At 39.0% G+C, this 22745-nt stretch overlaps 4 protein-coding genes across 5 annotated transcripts; 2 read left to right on the top strand and 2 right to left on the bottom strand.

Annotated features, from left to right (window-relative positions):
* Window positions 1-83: 83 nt before the first annotated feature.
* LOC137736997 (uncharacterized) lies at window positions 84-9605 on the bottom strand. Of its 2 annotated transcripts, XM_068476334.2 has the most exons (24): window positions 9336-9535; window positions 8055-8659; window positions 7838-7962; window positions 7614-7708; window positions 7297-7515; window positions 7027-7117; window positions 6514-6565; window positions 5740-5805; window positions 4966-5120; window positions 4239-4309; window positions 3951-4145; window positions 3787-3825; window positions 3425-3532; window positions 3179-3268; window positions 2969-3044; window positions 2491-2587; window positions 2340-2409; window positions 2076-2252; window positions 1877-1999; window positions 1687-1770; window positions 1387-1571; window positions 1019-1217; window positions 701-772; window positions 84-591 (listed from the first exon to the last, which is right to left on the bottom strand). In XM_068476334.2, the coding sequence occupies exons 2-24, from the start codon at window positions 8633-8635 to the stop codon at window positions 484-486; spliced, it is 3078 nt and encodes a 1025-aa protein (XP_068332435.2). In that variant the 5' UTR covers window positions 8636-8659; window positions 9336-9535; the 3' UTR covers window positions 84-483. The 2 variants fall into 2 exon arrangements, with proteins under 2 accessions (XP_068332435.2, XP_068332436.2); XM_068476335.2 differs by lacking the exon at window positions 5740-5805 and having other exon boundaries at window positions 9336-9605.
* A 1749-nt stretch (window positions 9606-11354) lies between these two features.
* Window positions 11355-15258, bottom strand: LOC137736998 (glutamine synthetase nodule isozyme-like). The gene is made up of 13 exons (XM_068476336.2): window positions 15074-15258; window positions 14378-14417; window positions 14119-14222; window positions 13980-14028; window positions 13738-13844; window positions 13070-13157; window positions 12771-12899; window positions 12583-12657; window positions 12409-12462; window positions 12272-12309; window positions 11997-12156; window positions 11814-11874; window positions 11355-11653 (listed from the first exon to the last, which is right to left on the bottom strand). Exons 1-13 carry the CDS (start codon window positions 15145-15147, stop codon window positions 11565-11567), a joined length of 1068 nt encoding a protein of 355 aa, XP_068332437.2. The 5' UTR covers window positions 15148-15258; the 3' UTR covers window positions 11355-11564.
* Window positions 15259-16300: 1042 nt separating this feature from the next.
* LOC137736417 (putative metal-nicotianamine transporter YSL7) lies at window positions 16301-19416 on the top strand. The gene is made up of 6 exons (XM_068475687.2): window positions 16301-16828; window positions 17077-17240; window positions 17341-17438; window positions 17535-17669; window positions 17777-17966; window positions 18112-19416. Exons 1-6 carry the CDS (start codon window positions 16435-16437, stop codon window positions 19246-19248), a joined length of 2118 nt encoding a protein of 705 aa, XP_068331788.2. The 5' UTR covers window positions 16301-16434; the 3' UTR covers window positions 19249-19416.
* Window positions 19417-19795: 379 nt separating this feature from the next.
* Window positions 19796-22669, top strand: LOC137738463 (eukaryotic initiation factor 4A-3). The gene is made up of 8 exons (XM_068478093.2): window positions 19796-20246; window positions 20351-20591; window positions 20704-20784; window positions 20928-21035; window positions 21126-21245; window positions 21590-21757; window positions 22084-22170; window positions 22279-22669. The coding sequence occupies exons 1-8, from the start codon at window positions 19957-19959 to the stop codon at window positions 22390-22392; spliced, it is 1209 nt and encodes a 402-aa protein (XP_068334194.1). The 5' UTR covers window positions 19796-19956; the 3' UTR covers window positions 22393-22669.
* The last annotated feature ends 76 nt before the right edge of the window (window positions 22670-22745 follow it).

Raw genomic sequence — 22745 nt, 5'->3', positions numbered from 1 at the left:
ATTATGAGATCTCACCGGAAGACTGATCAAGATTTTCTGGAAACATCCGGGCCATGAAAAATTGAGGAAAAAAAATGAGAAAATTAATTTAATCTGAAAAATCTAAAATTACTAAAACAATGCTGTTATTTTACAAGGCATGAAAAATTGGGAAAATTTTGTATATAAAGATAAAGATAGTAAATTATTTTGTTGGGGGCTTTTCACTTCTCTCATCCGCTCAAAAAGGGATGGGAAAACGGAGGGTTTTGCCTCCTACTGTTACCCAAAGCCGCCTCCAAATTTGGGCATCTCTTATCTTCTTTCTTTGTTCTCCAAGAACGCATAATGAGTAACGAAAAGCGTCTGCGTTTCGGCTTTTCATCTTCCTTCTCCCTCAACGAATGGAAGCCTTTAAAGCAGGGCGTTTCCTTTCTCTACCTTTAAAGCAGGGCGTTTCCTTTCTCTACGAAGACTATGTTAAGGAACACTGTAAGATCAGTTTCAAAAACCAAATGGTGATTTTCTTCTGCTTCCGCCTTCTCCGTATTGTTCATTCCATTTCCTAAGTTCGTTCATGCTTGAAGCATCGTAGGAAACTGATGGCCCAACCTACATAATCAAGATAGAAATAAGTAACTGACATTTCAGCATAAATATTACCTGTAGATGTGTCCTCGAAAAGTAAACATAACAAATTCATCTATCTTAAATTCTTTACCTTGGCTTTTGATTGAATAAAATCATCAAGAGTCAGCGGCCTTAACACCGTAGATGCGTCACTTTTTATGTCCTGCGCAATAAGTAACCAAACACCACCAATTGGCACACTGAAATCAGTACAAAACTTTACGCACAATGAAAAAGAAGGTGAAGATATTCAACAGGACAATAGAAAATTGAGAAAATAGCAGCAAAAATTTATTCCTCCCAAGGCACACCCAAAATTAGAATAGAAACTCAAACACTTTGACAGGCCCGTAAATGGAACCAACGAGAAACTAACACTGACATTACAAACAACAAAAATGCATATTACCTTCTTTTCTTCTTCTAAAAGCTCCTGGACAGGTCTATAAGCAGCAGCAATGCAGAGGTTCTTCAAATCGCTGCCAGAGTATCCCTCCGTTGCTTCTGAAAGTTTGTCAAATTGGAAACCAAGTGCTAGATTCTCTTGACCAAGAAATATACTCAATATCTTCTTACGATTTTCAACATCAGGTAAATCAACGTATATCCTACGAAGCAACCAACACAACTCGGTCAACATTGTTTGAACTTTATTTTAATTAATTTTTTGCCATATGAGGATAATCTACTATCAAAGAATACCATAACCAATCTGGCAAGACAGAGACGAACAATTGACAGAACCATCGTAACCAATATGGAATAAATCAACCACACCTTCTTGGTAACCGACGAATGACAGCATCATCAAGGTCAAATGGTCGATTTGTGGCGCCAAGAATGAGGATTCTTTGACTGTCTTTGGACCTCAATCCATCCCAAGCTGCCATGAACTCATTTCTCATTCTTCTAGTTGCCTCATGCTCAAAAGACCCACCACGAGCACCAAGCAAACTATCAACCTACAACAGAGAATATTTAACAGGATGGTCAAATTCTGGGTTCAAAAAGAAAACAAAAGGAACTAGATTGTTGTACATCATTATTCTTTTAATTCCTCAAAACTGAAAACCTCACCTCATCAACAAATATTATGACGGGAGCAAGCTTGCTGGCAAAGGAGAAGAGAGCCTTGGTCAGCTTTTCAGCATCTCCAAACCACTGTATCAAAAAAAAGTTACAAAGATAAGCATTTAACAGAAACATAGCTTGTTATTTGGTTCGTGAAATTAAACTAACCACTGCCAGATCATACTCGAAAGCATACCTTTGATGTTAGAGTAGAACCAGTTATGCTGATAAAGTTCGTCCCAGCTTCTGTTGCGAGTGCCTTGGCAAGAAGGGTCTTCCCAGTTCCAGGAGGCCCAAAAAGTAATATTCCTTTGCAAGGCTAACCATGCAGCATCACATGGTTAGGCACTCATTCAAGCATTAATGCAAATAATGAGCAAGATTAAAATAAATACCCGCAACAAGTTTCCATGAGAGAAAAGCTCCGGTCTCCTCATTGGAAGAATGACAAGTTCATTCAGCGCTCTCTTCACGTCCTCCAGAGCACCGACATCATCAAACCTAACACCAATTTCACCAGGAGGTACTACTGCTGAAACAAAGTTGCTCTCATATTCATCCTTTGCTAGGTTCTGCAACAGTTTATATATGTTAAAGGTGAAACAAGATACAAAAAACTCAAATACTTAACATTTAGTATGAGCCAATTAAATACATGCCTTCAAATTTTGAGAGGGCTTCCGAGACAAACTTTCTTGCTCCTTCAAACGTGAAATTGCTATTTCAAGGCTTCACAAAAGTAACAGAAGTGTTAAACGGCAGGGTAACATAAAATTTTTAAATACTATCTACGACAGATGAAACATGTACCTTTCACGAGGCAGATGCAATCTTTCACCTTTAACAGAAGGAAGAAGGCATGATGACAAGTAATGGTTTTTTGCCCAGCCAACTACTTTCTCAGCCTCTGGGAAATAAACAGGTAAAACTATTGAATAAAACTGAATCATTTGAAAATTTCTGGAATTGAAAAAAAAAAACGCATACTAGCTGTAACACTCCAGGAATGCCCTACTCTAGATTCTATATTGACTAGTGCAGATCCCTAGCATGATTAAAGACAACAATATCCCCTTTTTTGGAAACAGAGAAAAAACATATTGCAAAGGTCAAAGTTACAGATTTTATATGAGCCATTGACAAGCAATCCACATACTAGACCGGCATATATGGTAATTCACCACCTACATATCCAACTTATAAACTTCAAAACTCCATATTACAACAGAAACTTGGTATTTTTTTCTGTTTCTTAACAAGGAAAAATGCTCAAGTTAGGATTTCTTACTTCGCTTTGTCAAGATTACACCATCAGTGTCTACTAGCAATAAGTCATTGCATGAGAGCTCATTTTCCTCAAGAACCTACAATAGCTCAAAATAATTCAATAAGTAAGGAGGTTTGAAGAACAAAAAGCCCCCGAAATAGACTAGTAGTGGCACAAATACATTGCACAGTACTTCACCAACCACTCGTGAATTTCACAACTAGAGGATACCTCATGTAATTCATTTAAATTGCTCCTTGCTATCACAATTCTTCTGTCTTCTTCAATCTGTTTATTGAATGTTCGAAGATCCTCTTCCTCCTGCAAAAGTAAAAAGGATGAGGAAACAGAACGAGTGTGAAACCACAAAAAAAAGGAAAAAGTAATCACATTTGTATATCTGTGTGTATGCTTATGCGTGTAAAGTATGTAGACAGTGGTAACACACATTTATGCAGGAGGAAGACCAACATTTACCTTTGGCGGATAAACGCAGAAAACATTTGTGAATAGCTTATATATTTCATTGTCATCTGATTTCTTTGTTCCTTTAAGTCCCTCTGTAAGACGCTTAAGAGAGAGAGGCTTGAAACAAAAAACAAGCAATTTGTTAATTTAAGTAAAAAGGACACAACATAATTTTAGGGAAAACATCACCTTGCATCTAAGGAAGAAACATGTAAATCTTCAACGGTGAAAACTATATAGAAACTCCAAAAGCAGAAAAAAGTTTTTGATAATCCAAGGAGAAGAAAAATAACACGAATTTCTCAAACACAGATTTATGCATTACTGTTTGTGCCAAGTACATTGTGCTCCTTAAGAATAAAGAGGATTACCAGCTTTGCAAGACGCCCAAAATTTGGAAGTATCATTGTCTGTAGCAGAGTATTTGTAGGGGGAAAGTGTTAGTAATAAACTACAAATAGTTATCCATTAATCAGAAACAAGTAAGCAAACAAAACATATAGAGATCCAACAAAAACGAATCCTTAACACTTACAAATTTCTCTTTCTCCTTTGACCCGGATTCAACTTTGTTCTGCCCGCAAATCAAAACAACAGGACCCGACAACTCGTCAAAAACTTCTTTCACCTTAGCGACAAACTCCTTGCGATCTGACTTGGGAACTGCCCTAGACATCCATTGAGAAGAGTCTGGAAAATAGACAATAAGAGGTTGCTTGGCATGCAATACCTGCAAGCAATGAAAATCCAGATACAGTTTATAGATGGACAACCTCACGCGTCAGAAGACAAAGTTCTTATCCTTTGGTATTGTGTACCACACCTCACATAGGGCCTCCATTGCAATATAACAATCCTCAGTCCGTGGGTCAGGAATATGCTCGATTTCCTTAGCTGTACAAAATGGAAATCTGTCATTCTATAACTAGAAGAGTCGCTACCAGAATTTCCGTCAACACCTTAAGCTATATCAAATTAAAACCATAACCAACTGTGTAGAGAACCGAAAATACGATCTTTTTCATCCATAAAATTCAGCTAATGGTAATAAGCCACCTGCTATTCCATCTAATGCAGCTTTTTGTTTCAATTTCCTTATCCAAAGTATCTACTGGAATTTATTAGCACCGATGAAATTCACAATTAAACAACATGAGTCAAGAATACAAAAACACTAGGAGTACAAAAACAAAAACAGAAAATGATAATATGAACAGCCTCGGTATGAGTAATAACATTATGCAATCCTAGAATTATAACCATGGAACAATGAAGCCCTACACTTGTATTAGATTGCTTAAGTTACATTTAATCATGTCATAAGTTGATCTGATAGGCCATATGCATAATTAAATAGAACTGGTGGAGATTATCAGTTTGCAAATCATAAAGCAACCTGTCTGTATATTGGTCGTAACATTCACATGAACAACGCAACAGTAAATTGTCTGTCAAAATTGATGAAGTCTTAAACAAAGGAAATCAGAGCATAAAGTAATCTCCCAAGTCTAGCAACAAAAATGAACAAAAAATTAAAAAATCCGCATTACCAAGTATCCAATAAACTGGTGGATCTGCAGGCTGCCCTGCTACTTTCTCCTCTTCATCCACTTCAGTTCCTGTCTTCTGTTTAACATCCAAAAGAACAGCAACTCGATCTCCACTCACCTCATATACCTCCCCTCGTTGACCCTTTGGTAAAGGCCTGTACAGATGTCAAATTCATTAAGTAACAAGATTTCAGAATAACAAGTGTAAATCAACTGCAGCCATGAATTAAATAACTATACTACTGAAACTACTACGAGTATTTTGAATTTTCTAATAGCAAAACAGAAAACTGATACAGGAAGAAAGAGACTACATGCAAAACAGTTGCATAGCTTCCAAAATCATAGATAGTTACATGTATGTACCACATAAAAGCAGCACAAACACAAAAAGACAGAAATTTTACCATTAGGTGGGTTATGCAGGGCATAAACTGGAATAGTCCAAAATATGTTATGGCAAAGTATATGACAAGTGGACAACAAACTTCTAGCAATACACCCACATAACCTCTAAAAGGAGTCAAACATTTGTGCTAAATCATGGTTGAAAACCACTAACATCTTTTTACTAAACCTGAATAAGCCCCCATACTTAACGGAGACAATGGAACATGGATAGAGACTAGACTATGGAAGTACAAGGGTCAAACTTAGGTCCAAAGAGAAAAAAGGTATGCGAAAAAGCAAAAGCTTTCTAGAGAAAACCAAATGGAGAATCTAAGAATGTTCTACTGTATTTCTCCCCCTACACATGACAACTTACCAACCCACCTGCTACGGAAGATGGTATAAGCATTCCTTGGACCATCAGATGTAGATATCTTCCCCAACAGGACCCTGTATTGCATTATATATGTCAATGTCAGGTGAGGGCGGAGTCAGAGTTCATTTGGGGATGATATCATCCTAAAGGGTTTTGAAAGATAGGCCACAGAGATGATATTCTAGGCAGCACGCTTGTAAGTTTTCCAGCAAGATCTAAAAAATCTGGGGTTCAACACTGTCTCATCCACCAATTCTGGCCAAAAATCCTAGGCCGGTACGAGACAAACTGATGGAACTTAACTCAAAAACATGCTAGCTCATTAAATTCCCCCCAAGAAACAGAATTGAAAACGTAAAATATATGTAGAGAATTGACAAAATTGCATCAAAGACTTGTACAAACAAAATCCTTTGGAGCTCATGATTGGTGCCAACTTTATTCTTTTAAGCTAACGAGGCAATATCAATTATACACAATAAATCTTGCCAAAAGCCCCTCACCTAGGTGCAAAAGGCATATATGCCTTGCCAGAATCCCCAGAAGGGACCTATATTTTCTTTTTGAAGTACACAAGTTTCATTATCCAAAACAATGGAAAGAAATTAGCATTCATGAACTTCAAAATACACTTTAATCTCATGAGTTCTCAAAATTTGAAAATCATCTTTTTATTCAACGCCACAAAAAAATTGAATTCCTCAGTGCAGAAAATGTCAAAGATACTGTTAGATCTACTCAACATTAAATGGAGCAAACAAATGAAAGAAATAATTCAGAACCTGTTATCAGCTTCAACACGTATAGAAGGCCCGATGTACTTCACTCGATCTCCTGCAAAAATGAAGAAGCAAGAATACTGATTTTTTTAGGACGAACAACAAAATGTTCTCATATAGAGATGAACACGACATTTGCAAAAGTAGTTCGACCAAAAATAACAGTTGCACTAGTAATAAGAAAATAAGGGCCCACTTGGGAATGATTATGGGAGGTACAAAATTACTACTAGATTGTTGGACAAATGCTTAAAGTGCTTTAGTGAGAATAAAATCATTTTTTGTGGTTTTATGGAGAAACACATGGGAGGTGCTTCTCCTTAAAAGTGATCATCTTGAAAAACGCAAAAATCACTTGCAGTCTTCAATGAAACTTTTAAAATACCAAAATTACTAATAACTAAAATCACTTCTACATAAACACTCCTAAACGACCCTAAGAAATATAGCTTCTTATCAACTCACAAAACATATAAGATTTGAATATAACATACGGTAAGAATCTATGTATGGAACCTTTCTTTAGCAGTCGTTTGCATTGCTCAGAAGACTCGGCAGTTTCTGATTTTGAGGATTCAGACGAACTCTCAGTTTCCCCAGATACCATCTGCCACATATGAACCATAGATTATAAATCATGATTTACAAAAAAGTATATAAAGAATCCCAATATCAATAAGATCACCATTTAATTTTCTGAATCACTGAAATATGCTTAGGGTAGAAGGACTAAGAATACAAAAACCCTTATGCTCCAAAAAAAAAAAAAATGTAAATAACTCATACCTTTGCAAATTCTTCAACAGGAACAAGCTTCTTGAGGGCTGCTTCAGCCCTTGCGTGCGCATCACTTTCATCTTTATCACTAGAATCTGATTTTGCCTCGTTACTACTAGTCCAATCTTCTTCGTTACTCGCAACATTCTCATCCTCAATCTCTGAATCAGAAGTACTCTCCTCCATATCATCATCATCTGATTCAGATTCGCAATCGTCACCAAAATCCTACTCCACATTTGAACAGAAATTAATTATTAAAACCAAACTGTGTGAGTACCAGGAGAAGAGGGGGCAGGGTAATATTAATTTTATTTCAATCTTACATAAGGAGCAAGTACACTGCTGTCTAGCACCAAGAGGGGAACTTTGAGATCTTGTGCAAGTGCTCTAACTAATCTTTCACGATAAAGTTCAGTGCCTGCAGATAAACAAGATAAATGGTAATTTCATTCAGTTCTACAAAACAAAGTTAACTATAGACATTAGCCACTTGAGGAACTTTGAAATACACAAGGTAATGATTAGATTTGTGGAACCTGTGACCAACCTGGAGCACTCTGAAGCAGAATTCTTCCATTTGAAGATGTCAAACGAGAACCATACGTGGAAGTAAACTTTTTATGTTTCAAATGGGAAGCAGCACATTCCACCAAAAGGTTTTTGGTAGGTTCACTATAAAAAATGAAAAATAAATCTATAAATCTTCTGATAAGTGATACGTGATAAGAAAGAAGCAATCAAAAATATAAAAGAGAAGCAATTACTGAATGTAGTAAGGAAATGTATCCCATGACACAGTTATTTTCTCCCACGGAACAATCCTCCTCAAAAATTCATTTTTGAACTTCTCTCGTTTAGTTGAGAAAGGCGACTCTTTCTTTTTACTCTCAATGGTAATCTTTTGACTAGTAAGCCATTCCTTTTGATCTTGTTCCCCAAGCAGAGCATGTGCATCCACACTCCTCCCATCTTCCTTTGCTTTTTCTTGAGAAGACTTCCCTTTATCGAGGTCCGCATCACCTTTCACTGGTGTTTGATTATCCTCATTTGCATTCCTTCCGTCACCTTCAGAACTGTAGGCACGTAACTGGCTACCCTTCAAACACGGATTAGACCTTACATGCAAACCAGTGCAGCTATAACCAGGAGCAACATTACGCAACAAGAATGAATCTACGAGATGGCTTCTAATAAAACTACCATGAAAACAGTGGTTTCCCGAAATTGTTTTATGACCCAAAGATTGAGAAGAACCATGAACAGTGTAGGTAGGCGTTGCTGAATATTTGGACATTTGAAGCACCCATCTCTGATTTCTAAACTTTAGTCTCCTTGCATGCATCATCACTTCTTTTTTCCAAATATTACGCTGCAAAGTATGCTTCAATCAGTTTACAGTAGTAATTTAAATTTGTGAGTGAATTTTCTAGGATACTCACACACTGTGGCATGCTATAAAGTATTCTTTCTAAAATCATTCTCCTGGAAAAGCAAGATTATTGTCATGGAGACAATAATCTGCAAATATATCCAACCACACGGGTCGCCTAATACACATTCTTCCCAATCAAAGTTTTAATGCATTATTTGCTTTTTCCATTTACTATATAGACGATTTGTATGACAATGCCACCGTATTACAGAGAAGTTTATAGCTATCTAATATTCTCTAGGCTCTGAATATGAATAACAAGAAGCAAACTTTTCAATTTTAATTCCAGGCACCGCCGGTGTAGAAATAAATAGCATGAATTTCAGAAGACTTAGACCGTTGCAAGCACTTTTGTTCAACTTTTGTGGCATTCTAACTCAAACTTTGCTTCCAACTTCCCAGAAAAAAGAAACAAAAGGAAAGCATCTCCGTAAGTTTTACAGCTCCCTCCGGGAAGCAGACTTCACGCTAACTGCTAAGTAACTAAACAAACCAATCTTAGCAACCAAGGAGAAGTGAGCTTTCATTTTTTATCATTCAACGCTTAACCCAATACAAGCAAACAAACACGAAAATAAAGGCATAAATTACAGGCAATGAGAGAGAGAAGTACCTTAGGTAAAAGGTTGGTTCAGACTTCAAACCCTAGGTTGGTCGGCGGCCATAAAGGGGAGAGACAGACAGACAGAGAGGGAGGCGGTAAAACCGTAGGGGAAGCGAGGCGACGGTTTTGGAGAAAGAAGAGAAACAGAGGCTGTGAGATAAGATCTCTCTCTACCTTCTCCTCACTTTTTTTTTTTTTTTTTCTGGGCTACCAATACAAGGTTTATGAATCAAATCTTTCAGTTTCTCTCTCTTTTTTTTTTTTTTTTTTTGGGTAAGTGAGTGTAGGTTTGGATTTTTGTCCGGTGAAATTGGAAAGGTTTTCGTAGTTATGGTTATGGGCCGCACTTTATATGGGTTAGGGTTTCTCATGACCCAACTTTTGGTTTATTTACCAATAATTTTTTGGCCCAAACCAAAATTGGAATTTGGAACTGAATATACACTCGCCCAAGTTCAAATTCTCCACCACTATCAGTCAATGCAGTTAAAGGAGATGCAACTTCTTTTTTATCTCCTATCTATCTACGATTCTATATATAAAGTGAGAGGCCAAAAAGAGTGAAGCTTTCTAACAAAAGGGAGTAGTTATTGACATATCTACTTTTTATTACACATGTAAATTCAGTTTTTTAAATATTAAAATAAAATGTGAAAGAGCAAATTTCAACATGCGTAAGCGTGTGGCAAGAAGCTAGTTAACCATAAGAGGCACGGACCTTAACCATGCTTCATTTAAATTTTAAGGAGCCATGTGAAGCTATATGTGCTCAACAAAGCATCAACTTTTATATATCCATTAACCAATCATAATGCTTTGTCGTAGCTAGAGAGCTGAAAGGTTGGATATGCTTGATCCTAGGCCAATTCTTTCACCTAAGACCAAAGGATTTCGCGTGTTCAAGCTATCCTATCTATGTTCTGTATATTTTTGTAATTGTCGAAGGGAATGACTTATTTTATACTTACATAATTGACATCGTGTATTAATCTGTTTTCGGAGCTTTTCATTAACTACATACGTAGTATCTTCATATGATGTCCTTCTAAACTGTGGAAATTTTCAGGTCGACGGGCCAAGGGCCCACTCTAACAACACCGATACTGTCCGTCAATTCTTTCACCTAAGACCAAAGGATTTCGCGTGTTCAAGCTATCCTATCTATGTTATGTATATTTTTGTAATTGTCGAAGGGAATGACTTATTTTATACTTACATAATTGACATCGTGTATTAATCTGTTTTCGGAGCTTTTCATTAACTACATACGTAGTATCTTCATATGATGTCCTTCTAAACTGTGGAAATTTTCAGGTCGACGGGCCAAGGGCCCACTCTAACAACACCGATACTGTCCCCACTTAACCACCTGCACAATCCTCAGGTGTGGGGTTTTATCACAAAAAGCCTCGGTGTTAATTAGAGAGGGGTATTTCTATTTAAAGCACTCTTCTCTTCTCCCTCTGTCCGATGTGGGACTGGGGGTTCCAACACTCCCCCACACGTGAGACCCCACTTATGGGTCACACGTGAATTTCCACACATCGGCAACCACGTGGAGCCATGTCGGGACTCACCCAATCACGCGGGGCCAATGGGGACCCACCCAATCACGTGGCAGTACGGGCCCGTCCCCTGGCTCTGATACCATGTGGAAATTTTCAGGTCGACGGGCCGAGGGCCCACTCCAACAACACCGATACTGTCCCCACTTAACCACCTGCACAATCCTCAGGTGTGGGGTTTTATCACAAAAGGCCTCGGTGTTAATTAGAGAGGGGTATTTCTATTTAAAGCACTCTTCTCTTCTCCCTCTGTCCGATGTGGGACTGGGGGTTCCAACATGAACTTTGTTGAAAGAACTAATCACCCATCAGCAAAGAAAGTTGCATCTGGACAATTAGCATATCTCTAAGCTACCAAATAGATTAAATATCATCACATGATTTAATTTATAAACACCAGTATTTCATTCATCTTATGCTTGAGTTGAAAGTTGAAAGTTGAAACAAAAAAGGAGGGAAAAAATTCTAACTAAATTACCCTTGTTTATTACAGCTCCTTAGACAAAACTAAACACGTAATTTGAAACATCAACAATTACACAATCATTAGAACATAAACCAATCAACAGAAAGCAGCAAATGTTCATGCCAAACCGCATGCAGGCAACCGGAGAGAGATTCATAGAGTTATTTGCAATTGATAGAGCTCATTTCCTCCGAATAGGATTCAATCTCACTTTAAGAGAATACAGGTTTCGGCGATCATAGAAGTCACAACATACGGATCCATGTTCGACGCTGGCCTTCTGTCCTCGAAATAGCCTGACATTTGTGAAGAAATATGACATGTTCAGATATCAGCTTGAGAGCTAACTTGCATCGCAAGCATCAAGACAATGATCTGTTTCCGAAATTGATAATGACACAAAAACATTCACATTCTACGATGCATATGCGAATGCGAATGCGAATGCATTCATACCTTTGCCAGCTTGCTCAGTTTCGCGACCAACCCGAATGGAAGCCCCTCGGTTTGCCACGCCCTGTGATTGAGAATTCAAAGTTCAACTAATACTTGTTTTCGCAGGTTTACTAAACATGATTTCAACAAAAACTAGAAACGTGGATTTGTATTAGCGATTATACCACGGCGGTATAAGCTTACCCAAGAGAAAGTATGGATGTCAGCCGTCTCATGGAGACCTGTCAATCTCCTCTCGTTGCCTTTTCCGTAGGAAGCAATGTGTTCCTTGTGGCGCAGACTCAGTTTCTCGATTGCCTTCTTGATCACGTCAATTCCGCCATCATTTCTCATCGACTTGGTACTGCAAGGCATAGAAAGAGTTCATCACACACACACGCACTAGAGGGTTGGTTGCATCTAACATGATTGCAAAATTGCATTATTCCAATTAATTTCAAGCCTTAATTAATGAGTACCTATAGTTAGTGTGAGCACCCGAACCATTCCAATCACCCTGGTATAAATTGATCAAGAAGGAAAAATACATAAAAAGTACTTAAGTAAACAATACAGAGTAGAATAACTATACGAAAATGAAGCGCGTTAAAAAGACCTGGATTGGTTTTGGGTCCAAAGAAAGGACAACTCCTGCAATTTCTGTAATTCGCTGTTTTGTCAAGCAAATAATCATATTAACACGAGACCTTAGAAAAATTAATGTACTATAGAGAAGAGAGTGAAAATACTCAAATTATACGTTTTCTAGTTGTATCGTATGAGAGCTTACCTCGAGGATGTATCTAGCAGCCCATAACTGATCACCAGCAGCAATACCAGCAGTAGGACCGACTTGAAACTCCCACTGCTCCGCATAAGCAAACAGACCAAATTACAAGCGGTTTTCAATCCCTCAATTTTATTTCTTAGCAACCAAATTAAGTACGTAAAACGGTAAAAGCGAGCGTATATATATACCTGCCCGGGCATAACTTCAGCATTTATGCCGCTGAGATTTATTCCGGCATAGAGGCATGCCTTGTAATGTGAGTCCACAATGTCGCGACCGAAGGCCTTGTCTGCTCCGGCAGCACAGTAGTAGGGACCCTATATATACGTATAGATAGATACAAGAAACAGAACGTAACAGTTAATTAATAAGTAATCTTCTAAATGTTGTGGTTCGTGCTATAACAAGTAATTAGGCATGTTAGGGAACTTTGAAGCATACGAAAATTGATCTTGATAACATTAATCATAGCAAATTATGTAAGTACCTGTGGACCCGGGAACCCACCAATTGGCCACCCAAGCGGCCAATTGATATCCTTCTGCAGAAGAGTGTACTCTTGCTCGATGCCGTACCTAATCAATAAGAAATGTCATCAGTAAGAGGCACTAATTGTTGGATGTGCAATGAAGAATTCTAAAAATATTTAACATGTAATCAAATATGTGTTTGTACATGTTAAAAACGGACGAGGTTAAAAATTAGTCAAAATTTGAATAAATAACTGAGTGATATATCATTTAGTGAATAAAACTTGATCAATTGTTCTCTAATGCTTATGCAGTTTTTTGATCCAGGTCAATCCTTCCAACAACTATATAGGTTGGACAGGTCGATCTAACCCAAGTGGTCAGGAGGATAAGCAAAAATAACAAAACTAATCCAATAATTAAGCTGTCCCTAACCTACATTTTATAATTAAAATTGACAAGAAACAAAACATAATTCTTTGTCAAAGATAACGCTTTGTTAACGTCGTCAATGGTGATAAAAGTGCTGGCAAGAACAAAGACTATACGTCAGCAGTTGACAGTTACGTGTAACCGTACGGCCCGTAAAAAGCAAAGATGTTGATACGATTTTGGAATAAATAACTCTTAGCCAGTACTAATATAGAACATAGAATTAATATTTTAGAGATAATGGATGGCTTACCAAGGATCCTCGGCGACAACGTCGGGGTGACTGAGTATCTTGGCAGCGTTGAATCTGTTGTTGGTGGGGATCGGCTCGCCGGCCGGTGTGTACGCATCACATATCACCTATTTTTATTGGAAAAAAAGAAAAAAACGACATTCATACACCCTCAACTTTTTAAGATACAAACTGATTAATCGGATAAAACACCAATTAAAAAGAAAACGAAAACGTAGACGTGGATTTCGTTTGATGTTTACCAGGATGTTTTTTCCTCTTCGGAATGGATCCCTAAAAATAGCCTGGGGGCTAAAGCAGCAAAAGTCCAAGTGTCAGTTTCAAAACAAACAAAAAGAAAAGAAAAATGAAGGGATTAGATTAAAGATTGCAGATACGTACTGCAGGATGACTTCACTGTCATCCCCTGGGGCTTGGCCTGTGCTTGAGCCGTCGTAGTTCCACTTGGGCAGTTCTGATGGGTCCGTTACTACTCCGGGCAGTGTCTGTTTTTTCATGTCCATAAAACAATAATTAAAAATTAAATTTTAAATTAATTCCATGTTAGCTTGTGAACATGAAAATTAGCTACCCTTTATCTGAGATCCTAAGTTCGATTTTTCCGGCTCGTTTAAAACGAAGAACAAGAAGGAAGGCCTACCTTTGCTTTGCTTCTCAAGTCCAAATCAGATCCTCCAATCCTATAAGAAGATAAGAGAAAGAAAACAAAGACAGTGAACGTTAACGATGGATAACATTGTTGAGAGTTGTCCCACATTGGTGAGGGACAAGGTTTGCTATGTGCTTATATGGTCTTGGGCTACTCCCCATATTGCCAATTGGTTTTATGGTGGAACCTCAATTTCATCATGGTATCAGAGCGGGTTGTCCTCGTGTGAAGCCAAACGGCCACACGCGCTCCACGTCACCCCGTTGTTGTCCACGTGTAGGCTTGAAAATCCGCCACACGTGCGGGGGCGTGTTGAGAGTTGTCCCACATTGGTGAGGGACAAGGTTTGCTATGTGCTTATATGGTCTTGGGCTACTCCCCATATTGCCAATTGGTTTTATGGTGGAACCTCAATTTCATCATGGTATCAGAGCGGGTTGTCCTCGTGTGAAGCCAAACGGCCACACGCGCTCCACGTCACCCCGTTGTTGTCCACGTGTAGGCTTGAAAATCCGCCACACGTGCGGGGGCGTGTTGAGAGTTGTCCCACATTGGTGAGGGACAAGGTTTGCTATGTGCTTATATGGTCTTGGGCTACTCCCCATATTGCCAATTGGTTTTATGGTGGAACCTCAATTTCATCAAACATTACGTAAAATAAATCAAAGGAGGTGGGCATGCATATACCAAATGTATTCAGCGATGGTCTTCTCAGTGGATTCGGAGAGATTGAGGTTGATGAGATCAGAGAGGAGAGACATGGTCACGAACGAACAGGAGGATGGTTCTCCAGACAGAGAGGCTGAGAGAGAGAAGAACGGCAAAACAGAGGGGGAGGGAGAGAGAGAGAGAGAGCGATGGAAAACAATGGGGGGTTTGGTTTTAAGTAGGGGAGGTGACAAAGTCTAACAACTAAATTATTAATTTAATTTCGAATAGAATAGGGAGCAAAAATACGTGAATTTCATTGGGGAGAAACTTTCGAGGATGTACATTGTCACCATATATAAAGGGAATTGCGGAATCCCCAATATACTTTGGAATCTTTTAATATTATGGCTATGATGTTGCTATTATAATCTTTTTACGGTTTTAAAATTTTAATTTCTAAATTATCTTCATTTGAAAAAACTCGTGCGAAAAATCTTGTGGATCATTTGACGGTCGAAAAGTCTGAATGTAATTTTCATTGATCTTTTTATCTTGCACACACTTTATTAATTTTTGTCTATTAATCTTTTAAAATTTATTTGATCTGACCAAGGTAAATTGAGAGAAATGTGTGATGGATAAATATAAGTGTGTGGATAACATCACCCATTTTTATTTTCTGCCGTCCCCCTATTCCCCTTCGTTTTTTTCTCTGTTAGCTTTCAATTCCATGGCTCTTCTTCTCCCTGCTGGCATCGCCTCTTTACCCATCGTGTCCTTTTAATTTCCTTTCTTTTTAATAATTTATTTCTCCCTTTCTGCCGTCCCCCACCCCCTTTCTTTTTGTTTGAAGCCAACCCCACTACCTAAGATGAGGTTCTGGGTCTTGGGTTCAAGAAATCAGAGTGAATAAAACAGGATAGAGAGTTGAGTCGACGGCGAGTTAAATTGTCGTAGGCGGCGGAGATTATTTATTCTGGCAGCCGCGAATCATATAAATTGTACTCTAAAATTTGTATGTGAAACTGAAAAGGAACTAACTTTTGAATATCTCAATTGTTCACATGCATTGCTTACTTGCAGTCCAAGAATGGAAACTAAACAGAATAATAGATCTAAATTTAAAGGAAATTATGCCAATTATAGAAACTGTCACGCTTGAAAGCCTCTTGTCCATTCAAATTCCCTCCTTAATCTAAAAAAAAATTAACTGATTAATTAAATTTTAATCTGTGTTTACTGAATCAAACCTACCTAGTAGGTACTTGTACCCGATTCCGGATTCTGTTTTCCGGGTCCCAAATCCCACTCCGAATCCTAGCTGGCTCAGATTTTCCACTCTCACACATAGGCCTCCTCCACGCTCTCAGACACCCAAAAATTGATCGAATCGAATCATGGAGAGAAGCCTTAGCAAAGGCGGTGATACCCAGAGTGACGACTCGGATGCCAAACAGAAGGGCACTGCCGGAAATACCAAAAAGAAGGTGAATGTGGAGGAGGCGTTCAAGTACACGGCGGTGCCGCCCTGGACCAAGCAGATTACGGTGAGGTCGATGGTCACCAGCTTCATCCTCAGCATTGTCTTCAACTTCATCGTCTGCAAGTTGAACCTCACCACCGGCGTCATTCCCTCGCTCAACGTCGCCGCGGGACTGCTCGGTTTCGCGGTGGTGAAAGGCTACACCGCCATGATCGACAGGTGCGGCTTCTTGAAGCAGCCTTTCACTCGCCAGGAAAACACCGTCATCCAGACTTGCGTCGTCGCCTCTTCCGGGATCGCCTTTAGCAGTATGTTCATTAGTCTCTTTTCTAATCAAATTCATCGCCATTAATAACTGTTTCGCATCGATCATTCAGTTCTGATCATATCGATAAAATTGATTATTTCTAGATCTTCCAAATACGGTATATAGTAGAGAATTGTGTTATGAATCTCTAATTTGGTTTGCATGCAAGAAAATAATATAATATTTGTAAATCACTGTCTTAGTTACATTAATCATCTAATAATTGTAATTTGTGTCATGATTAAATAGGTGGAACTGCAAGTTATTTACTGGGAATGAGTGCAAAGATTGCTGCGCAAGGAGATGAAGGCAACACCCCAATCAACATAAAGAAACTTGATGTTGGATGGATGATTGGGTTTCTCTTCGCTGTCAGCTTCGTCGGGTTGTTTTCGATTATGCCCCTCAGAAAGGTAATTGGAAATTAAAACTTAATCAACACTCACAAATATACACATGAAGATTTGTTCGTTTAATTTGGTTTTTGGTCTAATTTTCTTTAATTTCCAACAGATGATGATCATGAAGTACAAGTTAACGTACCCGAGTGGAACTGCAACTGCATACCTCATCAACAGCTTTCACACACCCAAGGGAGCTAAGCTGGCAAAGTTAGAACCGCTTTGCCTTGACTTGTAGATGTTCATTGTCTAATTAAACCTAATCAGTCTGCTAATTGTATACGTTCTTCTTACCAATGAATGTAGGAAACAAGTTGCTGTGCTCTTCAAAACCTTCTGCTTCACCTTTGTGTTTGCCTTTTTCCAATGGTTTTTCGCTGCTGCTGATGGCTGCGGATTTTCCAGCTTCCCAACATTTGGTCTCAAAGCCTATGCGCACAAGTATATGCACAATTCTTTCCATATATTAATTCCCTTGTTTTCATATCATTATGCTGTCCTCGTGAATGCCTCGATTTCACTAATAACTCGGATCACAAAACTTGCAGGTTTTACTTTGATTTCTCATCGACATATGTTGGTGTAGGCATGATTTGCCCTATCATGGTCAACGTATCTTTGCTTGTTGGAGCCATTATTTCATGGGGAATCATGTGGCCCTTGATTGAGACAAAGAAAGGTATCTGGTACAACGCTAATCTATCCGCCAGCAGTCTCCATGGCATCCAAGGATACAGGGTCGTAACTAAAACTTCCTCTGCCGCCACCTATAGCTTGATGAATTTCTATTATCTTCATAAATGTGTTTGAAAGTTGCAATTTAAATAATGTTGCTAATTGAGATTATCTCTAATAATATTTGGATGTTCTTATTTTGCTGCAGGTTTTTATTGCTATAGCCATGATGCTTGGTGACGGTTTGTTCCATGTAGTCTACATGCTCTTCATGACCACGAAAAGTCTCATGACACACAACTCAGAGAAGAAACTAGAGACATCATCACCATCTGTAAACCATGACAGTGTTGAAGCGGGAGGGTCCTCAGAAGTTGTATCTGCAGACTATGGTGAAGAACGGAGAATCGAGTACTTCTTGAAAGACCAAATCCCCAGCTGGGTTGCTTTCTCTGGCTACATTGTGCTTGCAGCCATATCCATCGGTGTAGTACCCTTGATCTTCCCCCAGCTGAAATGGTACCATGTGTTGGTTGCTTATCTGATTGCCCCAGTCTTGGCCTTCTGCAATGCCTACGGCTGTGGCCTCACCGATTGGTCTCTTGCCTCCAACTATGGCAAATTCGCCATCATAATCTTCAGCTCTTGGGTTGGCCTTGACCGTGGTGGTGTCATTGCCGGCCTTGCTTCTTGCGGTGTGATGATGAGTATTGTTTCAACCGCTTCTGATCTCATGCAAGACTTCAAGACAGGATACCTCACGCTGTCGTCTCCTCGCTCTATGTTCTTCAGCCAAGTCTTTGGCACAGCAATGGGATGCGTCATGTCTCCATTAATATTCTGGTTTTTCTACAAAGCTTACTCAATTGGCAATCCAGACGGCCCTTATCCTGCACCCTACGGCCTAATGTACCGCGGCATTGCACTCCTTGGAGTTGAGGGTGTCGGTTCCCTCCCCAAAAACTGCGTGACGCTTGCAGTCTCGTTTTTTGCAGCTGCAGTCGCGATGAACATAATCAATGAGCTATTGCAGCGTTACGAAACAAAGTACAGGATCCATAGGTTCATTCCGAACCCAATGTGCATGGCCATCCCATTCTACCTGGGTTCCTACTTCGCCATTGACATGTGCGTGGGAAGCTTGATCCTCTACTTGTGGCGGAGGAAGAACAGGCAAAAGGCCAATGACTACGGGCCAGCTGTGGCGTCGGGTCTCATCTGCGGTGAATCTTTGTGGGGCGTTCCGGCTGCTATACTGTCCCTTGCGTCTGTCAAACCTCCTATCTGCATGAAGTTCCTCTCTGCTTCTGTCAACAAGAAAGTTGATTCCCTATTACGTAGCTAGCTTAATTTTCGTGTTTAGATTTTTCACGTGTTAACAAATTGTGCTTGTATCAATTTGTTACGCAAGCAAGTATGATCTAGCAAATTCGACAATATATTCTGTTGTCATCTTTGCTTAATGTGTGAGTGCCTTATAATTAAGTCAAGTCATATTTTCTTGCGTCCATAACCGTGAGTTCGAACTAGCCTCTATTATATCGTTGGTCCGATTAGTTTTGTCCACATAGAAAAATTTGTCAGTGTACAGAAACAAGATCCATTAAATCAAGTGTTATAATAAAATTGGTTGATTTTTTTTTTAAATTTCTAAGCAACTGTATTATGATACGTACCAACTTTCGTTTCGGCACACCATAAAATCTCTCATACAACATTAAAATTGTAACTTTAAAAAATTTACTTGAAAAGTAACCTAATAATTGGGTCTAGAGTTTATAAAAAAAAGAACTAATAAGAAAAAACTTAAAAATTTTAAATTTTAACGGTAAAATAAAATAAAAGATAGAATGAATAGTATTAAAATTGATATTTTAATCTAAAAATATGGTTTAGCCTTTTTAAAGTTCTCTTTATAAAACCCTCGACGCCTTTCGTCGCTTGCTCCTCTGACTCGCGTGAATCGTTATCCAGAGAAACAAGGGCAGCCAAACAAACCCTAAAGACAACTACGCACCTGCTCGATAGTCGTCGTCGTCGGAACGTCAGAGCCATGGAAGAGGCACCGGCGAGACGCGTCGGAGGAATGGGGGATGAGAAGCTGGAGTTCGTGACTTCCGATGGGATAGAGCCCATCATGACCTTCGATCAGATGGGTTTAAGGGACGATCTCCTCCGAGGCGTCTACAACTACGGCTTCGAGAAGCCCTCCGCCATCCAGCAACGGGCCGTCAGGCCCATCATAGAGGGTCGCGACGTCATTGCCCAGGCCCAGTCCGGTACCGGCAAGACCTCCATGATTGCGCTCACCGTCTGTCAGCTTGTCGACACCTCCTCCCGAGAGTACGTCAGCTGAGACCTAGCGTTTGTTTCTTTTGTTTGTCTGTTTGTTTCTCGGGAAAATTTTAATTTCATTTTGTGTATGTATATATGTATGTATTGTATAGGGTTCAGGCTTTGATATTGTCTCCGACGAGGGAATTGGCGGCGCAGACTGAGAAGGTGATATTAGCAATTGGGAATTTCATAAATATACAAGCGCATTCTTGCATTGGAGGCAAAAGCGTGGGTGAGGATATCCGAAAGCTCGAGTATGGCGTTCATGTGGTGTCTGGAACTCCTGGCAGAGTCTGTGATATGATCAAAAGAAGAACTCTCCGAACTCGAGCCATCAAATTATTAGTTCTTGTCAGTCTCTTATTTCCTTTCTTTTGCTTTTTAACTGTGAATTTTGGATTTTTCCCTTTTAGTTTTATTGGTCTCTGTTTTGATTTTTTTCGGGTTTGGTTCGGTTTTGCAGGATGAATCTGATGAAATGTTGAGCAGAGGATTCAAGGATCAGATTTATGATGTCTACAGATATCTTCCTCCTGAGCTCCAGGTCTTTTTTCTCTCCTTCCCATATCTATATCTGATACATGTGCTTATGGCGGTCATCTTTGTATACACCGGTCATTGTTACGTTCTGACTATTGTCCAAATAAGTATTTCTCTCTGAAACTAAAACCAATTGTGACATTGTAGGTTTGCTTGATTTCTGCTACACTTCCTCATGAAATTTTGGAGATGACCAACAAGTTTATGACTGAACCTGTAAGGATCCTTGTCAAACGTGATGAGTTGACGTTGGAGGTATGCAGTGCTTCTGTTTCGTATAGTTGCACGTATGACGCCTTTCTGTGCAATGGGAAATTTGTAATAAAGTGTGTTTTGTGATGACAGGGAATCAAGCAATTTTTCGTGGCCGTCGAAAGAGAGGAATGGAAGTTTGATACTCTTTGTGATCTCTATGATACCCTTACAATTACACAAGCTGTTATATTCTGCAACACAAAGCGAAAGGTAAACTGTTTGATTACAAATAAGGGAAAATAAAGGTTTCAAGTGTGTAGTTAGGTTATTGATTTGGTGTGCAAAGTAGAAATATAAAATGGGATCCTGACCTATTAGATGCTTGCGGAGAGATTATATGTTCTCATATGCATTATTCCTGATTTTATATTATCATGAGTGCCTACTGGTTATACATCGATACACACAACCTTTAGAATTTAATGTGTCAGGTGGAATTGATGCATGCAAAATTTTCTGTTTGTAATAGTTATCCTTTTGGCACACTGCCATTCCTTTTCTGGTTGACTAACATTCCATTCCCTGGTGCATCACTATTTCAATTTTGCTGGCAGGTGGACTGGCTCACCGAAAAGATGAGGAGTAATAACTTTACTGTCTCTGCAATGCATGGAGACATGCCTCAGAAGGAAAGAGATGCTATTATGGCCGAGTTTCGTGGTGGTAATACTCGTGTCCTGATCACAACCGATGTTTGGGCCCGGGGCCTTGACGTTCAGCAGGCAAGTTCTTTTTTATCATAATTGTTCAATCTTTATTTAGAATCTATCATCTTTTGACTTTGACTTTATGTTGCTAACTATTCAAATATAGTGAGATATTTGAGATCCATTTAGCTTGTTCACTTGGTAGTCGGAACCAAATAACCTGGTCTCCCAAATTTATCCCAGAGAAATGTTTACGAATTAAAGCGGTGTTTTGGAGAGTATTTTTAATGAATTTTGTACTAGCTGGAGGGCCTAGAGAACCTTTAACTAGGACTGTTTTTAGTTACCTTCATATAATCCTTAAACTGCTTTTCTTATCGTGATAATTTTGCCTTCATCAGGTTTCTTTGGTTATCAATTATGATCTTCCAAACAATCGAGAGCTATACATTCATCGGATTGGTCGTTCTGGCCGTTTCGGGCGCAAGGTTTGTTTTCCTCATTAATGAATCAAAATTTTGATTCAGAAAGTACGTTTAAGAGATTCTTTTTGTTTATTTGTTGATTAATACGGGAAATTTGTTTGTTTTTGGTAGGGTGTGGCAATAAACTTTGTCAAAAGTGATGATATTAAGATTCTAAGAGACATTGAGCAGTATTACAGTACTCAGATTGATGAAATGCCGATGAATGTCGCGGACTTGATATGAGAGTTGCTTGCCATCCTGTGTGCAAATGATGTGGATTGGTTTTTATGATGTCGATTGACTAATTTGTGCAGTTCTCGTGGCTTTATTTTGCAATGGATTGTACACTATCAGAAGTTAAAATGATATTTTGTTTACTTATGCTGTAACGTTAAACGTTTTAACTTAGGCTGGTGTGACAGATTTAAAGCACAATGTTTGAAGACCGAGCACGGTGATGAGTTGTGTCGTGTTTGGTTTTATCATATTTGGTAGCAAATTCAGGTTTTATGTTTCCTAATGTGTACGAGAACCGTGATGACTATTAACAGGTCAGGGCGGACGGGGCAACTACTTTTCGCTTCAACGGTTTGATT

The sequence above is a fragment of the Pyrus communis genome, chromosome 13 (assembly GCF_041283825.1).
Source record: "Pyrus communis isolate YQ-2024b chromosome 13, ASM4128382v1, whole genome shotgun sequence".
Lineage (NCBI taxonomy): Eukaryota > Viridiplantae > Streptophyta > Magnoliopsida > Rosales > Rosaceae > Pyrus > Pyrus communis.
Note: the sequence above shows the minus strand (reverse complement) of the source record. Positions and strands in the feature narration are given on the sequence as shown.

Coding starts and splice junctions, on each gene's coding strand:
- LOC137736997 (XM_068476334.2), bottom strand. CDS start 8,635: ATGATGCATGCAAGGAGACTAAAGTTTAGAAATCAGAGATGGGTGCTT. Junction 2,253..2,339: donor AGCCCTCTCAAAATTTGAAG/GCATGTATTTAA, acceptor AAACTGTTGCAG/AACCTAGCAAAGGATGAATA. Junction 1,771..1,876: donor GTTCTACTCTAACATCAAAG/GTATGCTTTCGA, acceptor TTTTTGATACAG/TGGTTTGGAGATGCTGAAAA.
- LOC137736998 (XM_068476336.2), bottom strand. CDS start 15,147: ATGTCTCTCCTCTCTGATCTCATCAACCTCAATCTCTCCGAATCCACT. Junction 12,900..13,069: donor GTGGGTTCCCGGGTCCACAG/GTACTTACATAA, acceptor ACGTATATATAG/GGTCCCTACTACTGTGCTGC. Junction 12,157..12,271: donor GGTGCTCACACTAACTATAG/GTACTCATTAAT, acceptor TATGCCTTGCAG/TACCAAGTCGATGAGAAATG.
- LOC137736417 (XM_068475687.2), top strand. CDS start 16,435: ATGGAGAGAAGCCTTAGCAAAGGCGGTGATACCCAGAGTGACGACTCG. Junction 16,829..17,076: donor TTCCGGGATCGCCTTTAGCA/GTATGTTCATTA, acceptor ATGATTAAATAG/GTGGAACTGCAAGTTATTTA. Junction 17,439..17,534: donor AAGGGAGCTAAGCTGGCAAA/GTTAGAACCGCT, acceptor CAATGAATGTAG/GAAACAAGTTGCTGTGCTCT.
- LOC137738463 (XM_068478093.2), top strand. CDS start 19,957: ATGGAAGAGGCACCGGCGAGACGCGTCGGAGGAATGGGGGATGAGAAG. Junction 20,592..20,703: donor CCATCAAATTATTAGTTCTT/GTCAGTCTCTTA, acceptor TCGGTTTTGCAG/GATGAATCTGATGAAATGTT. Junction 21,758..22,083: donor GGGGCCTTGACGTTCAGCAG/GCAAGTTCTTTT, acceptor TGCCTTCATCAG/GTTTCTTTGGTTATCAATTA.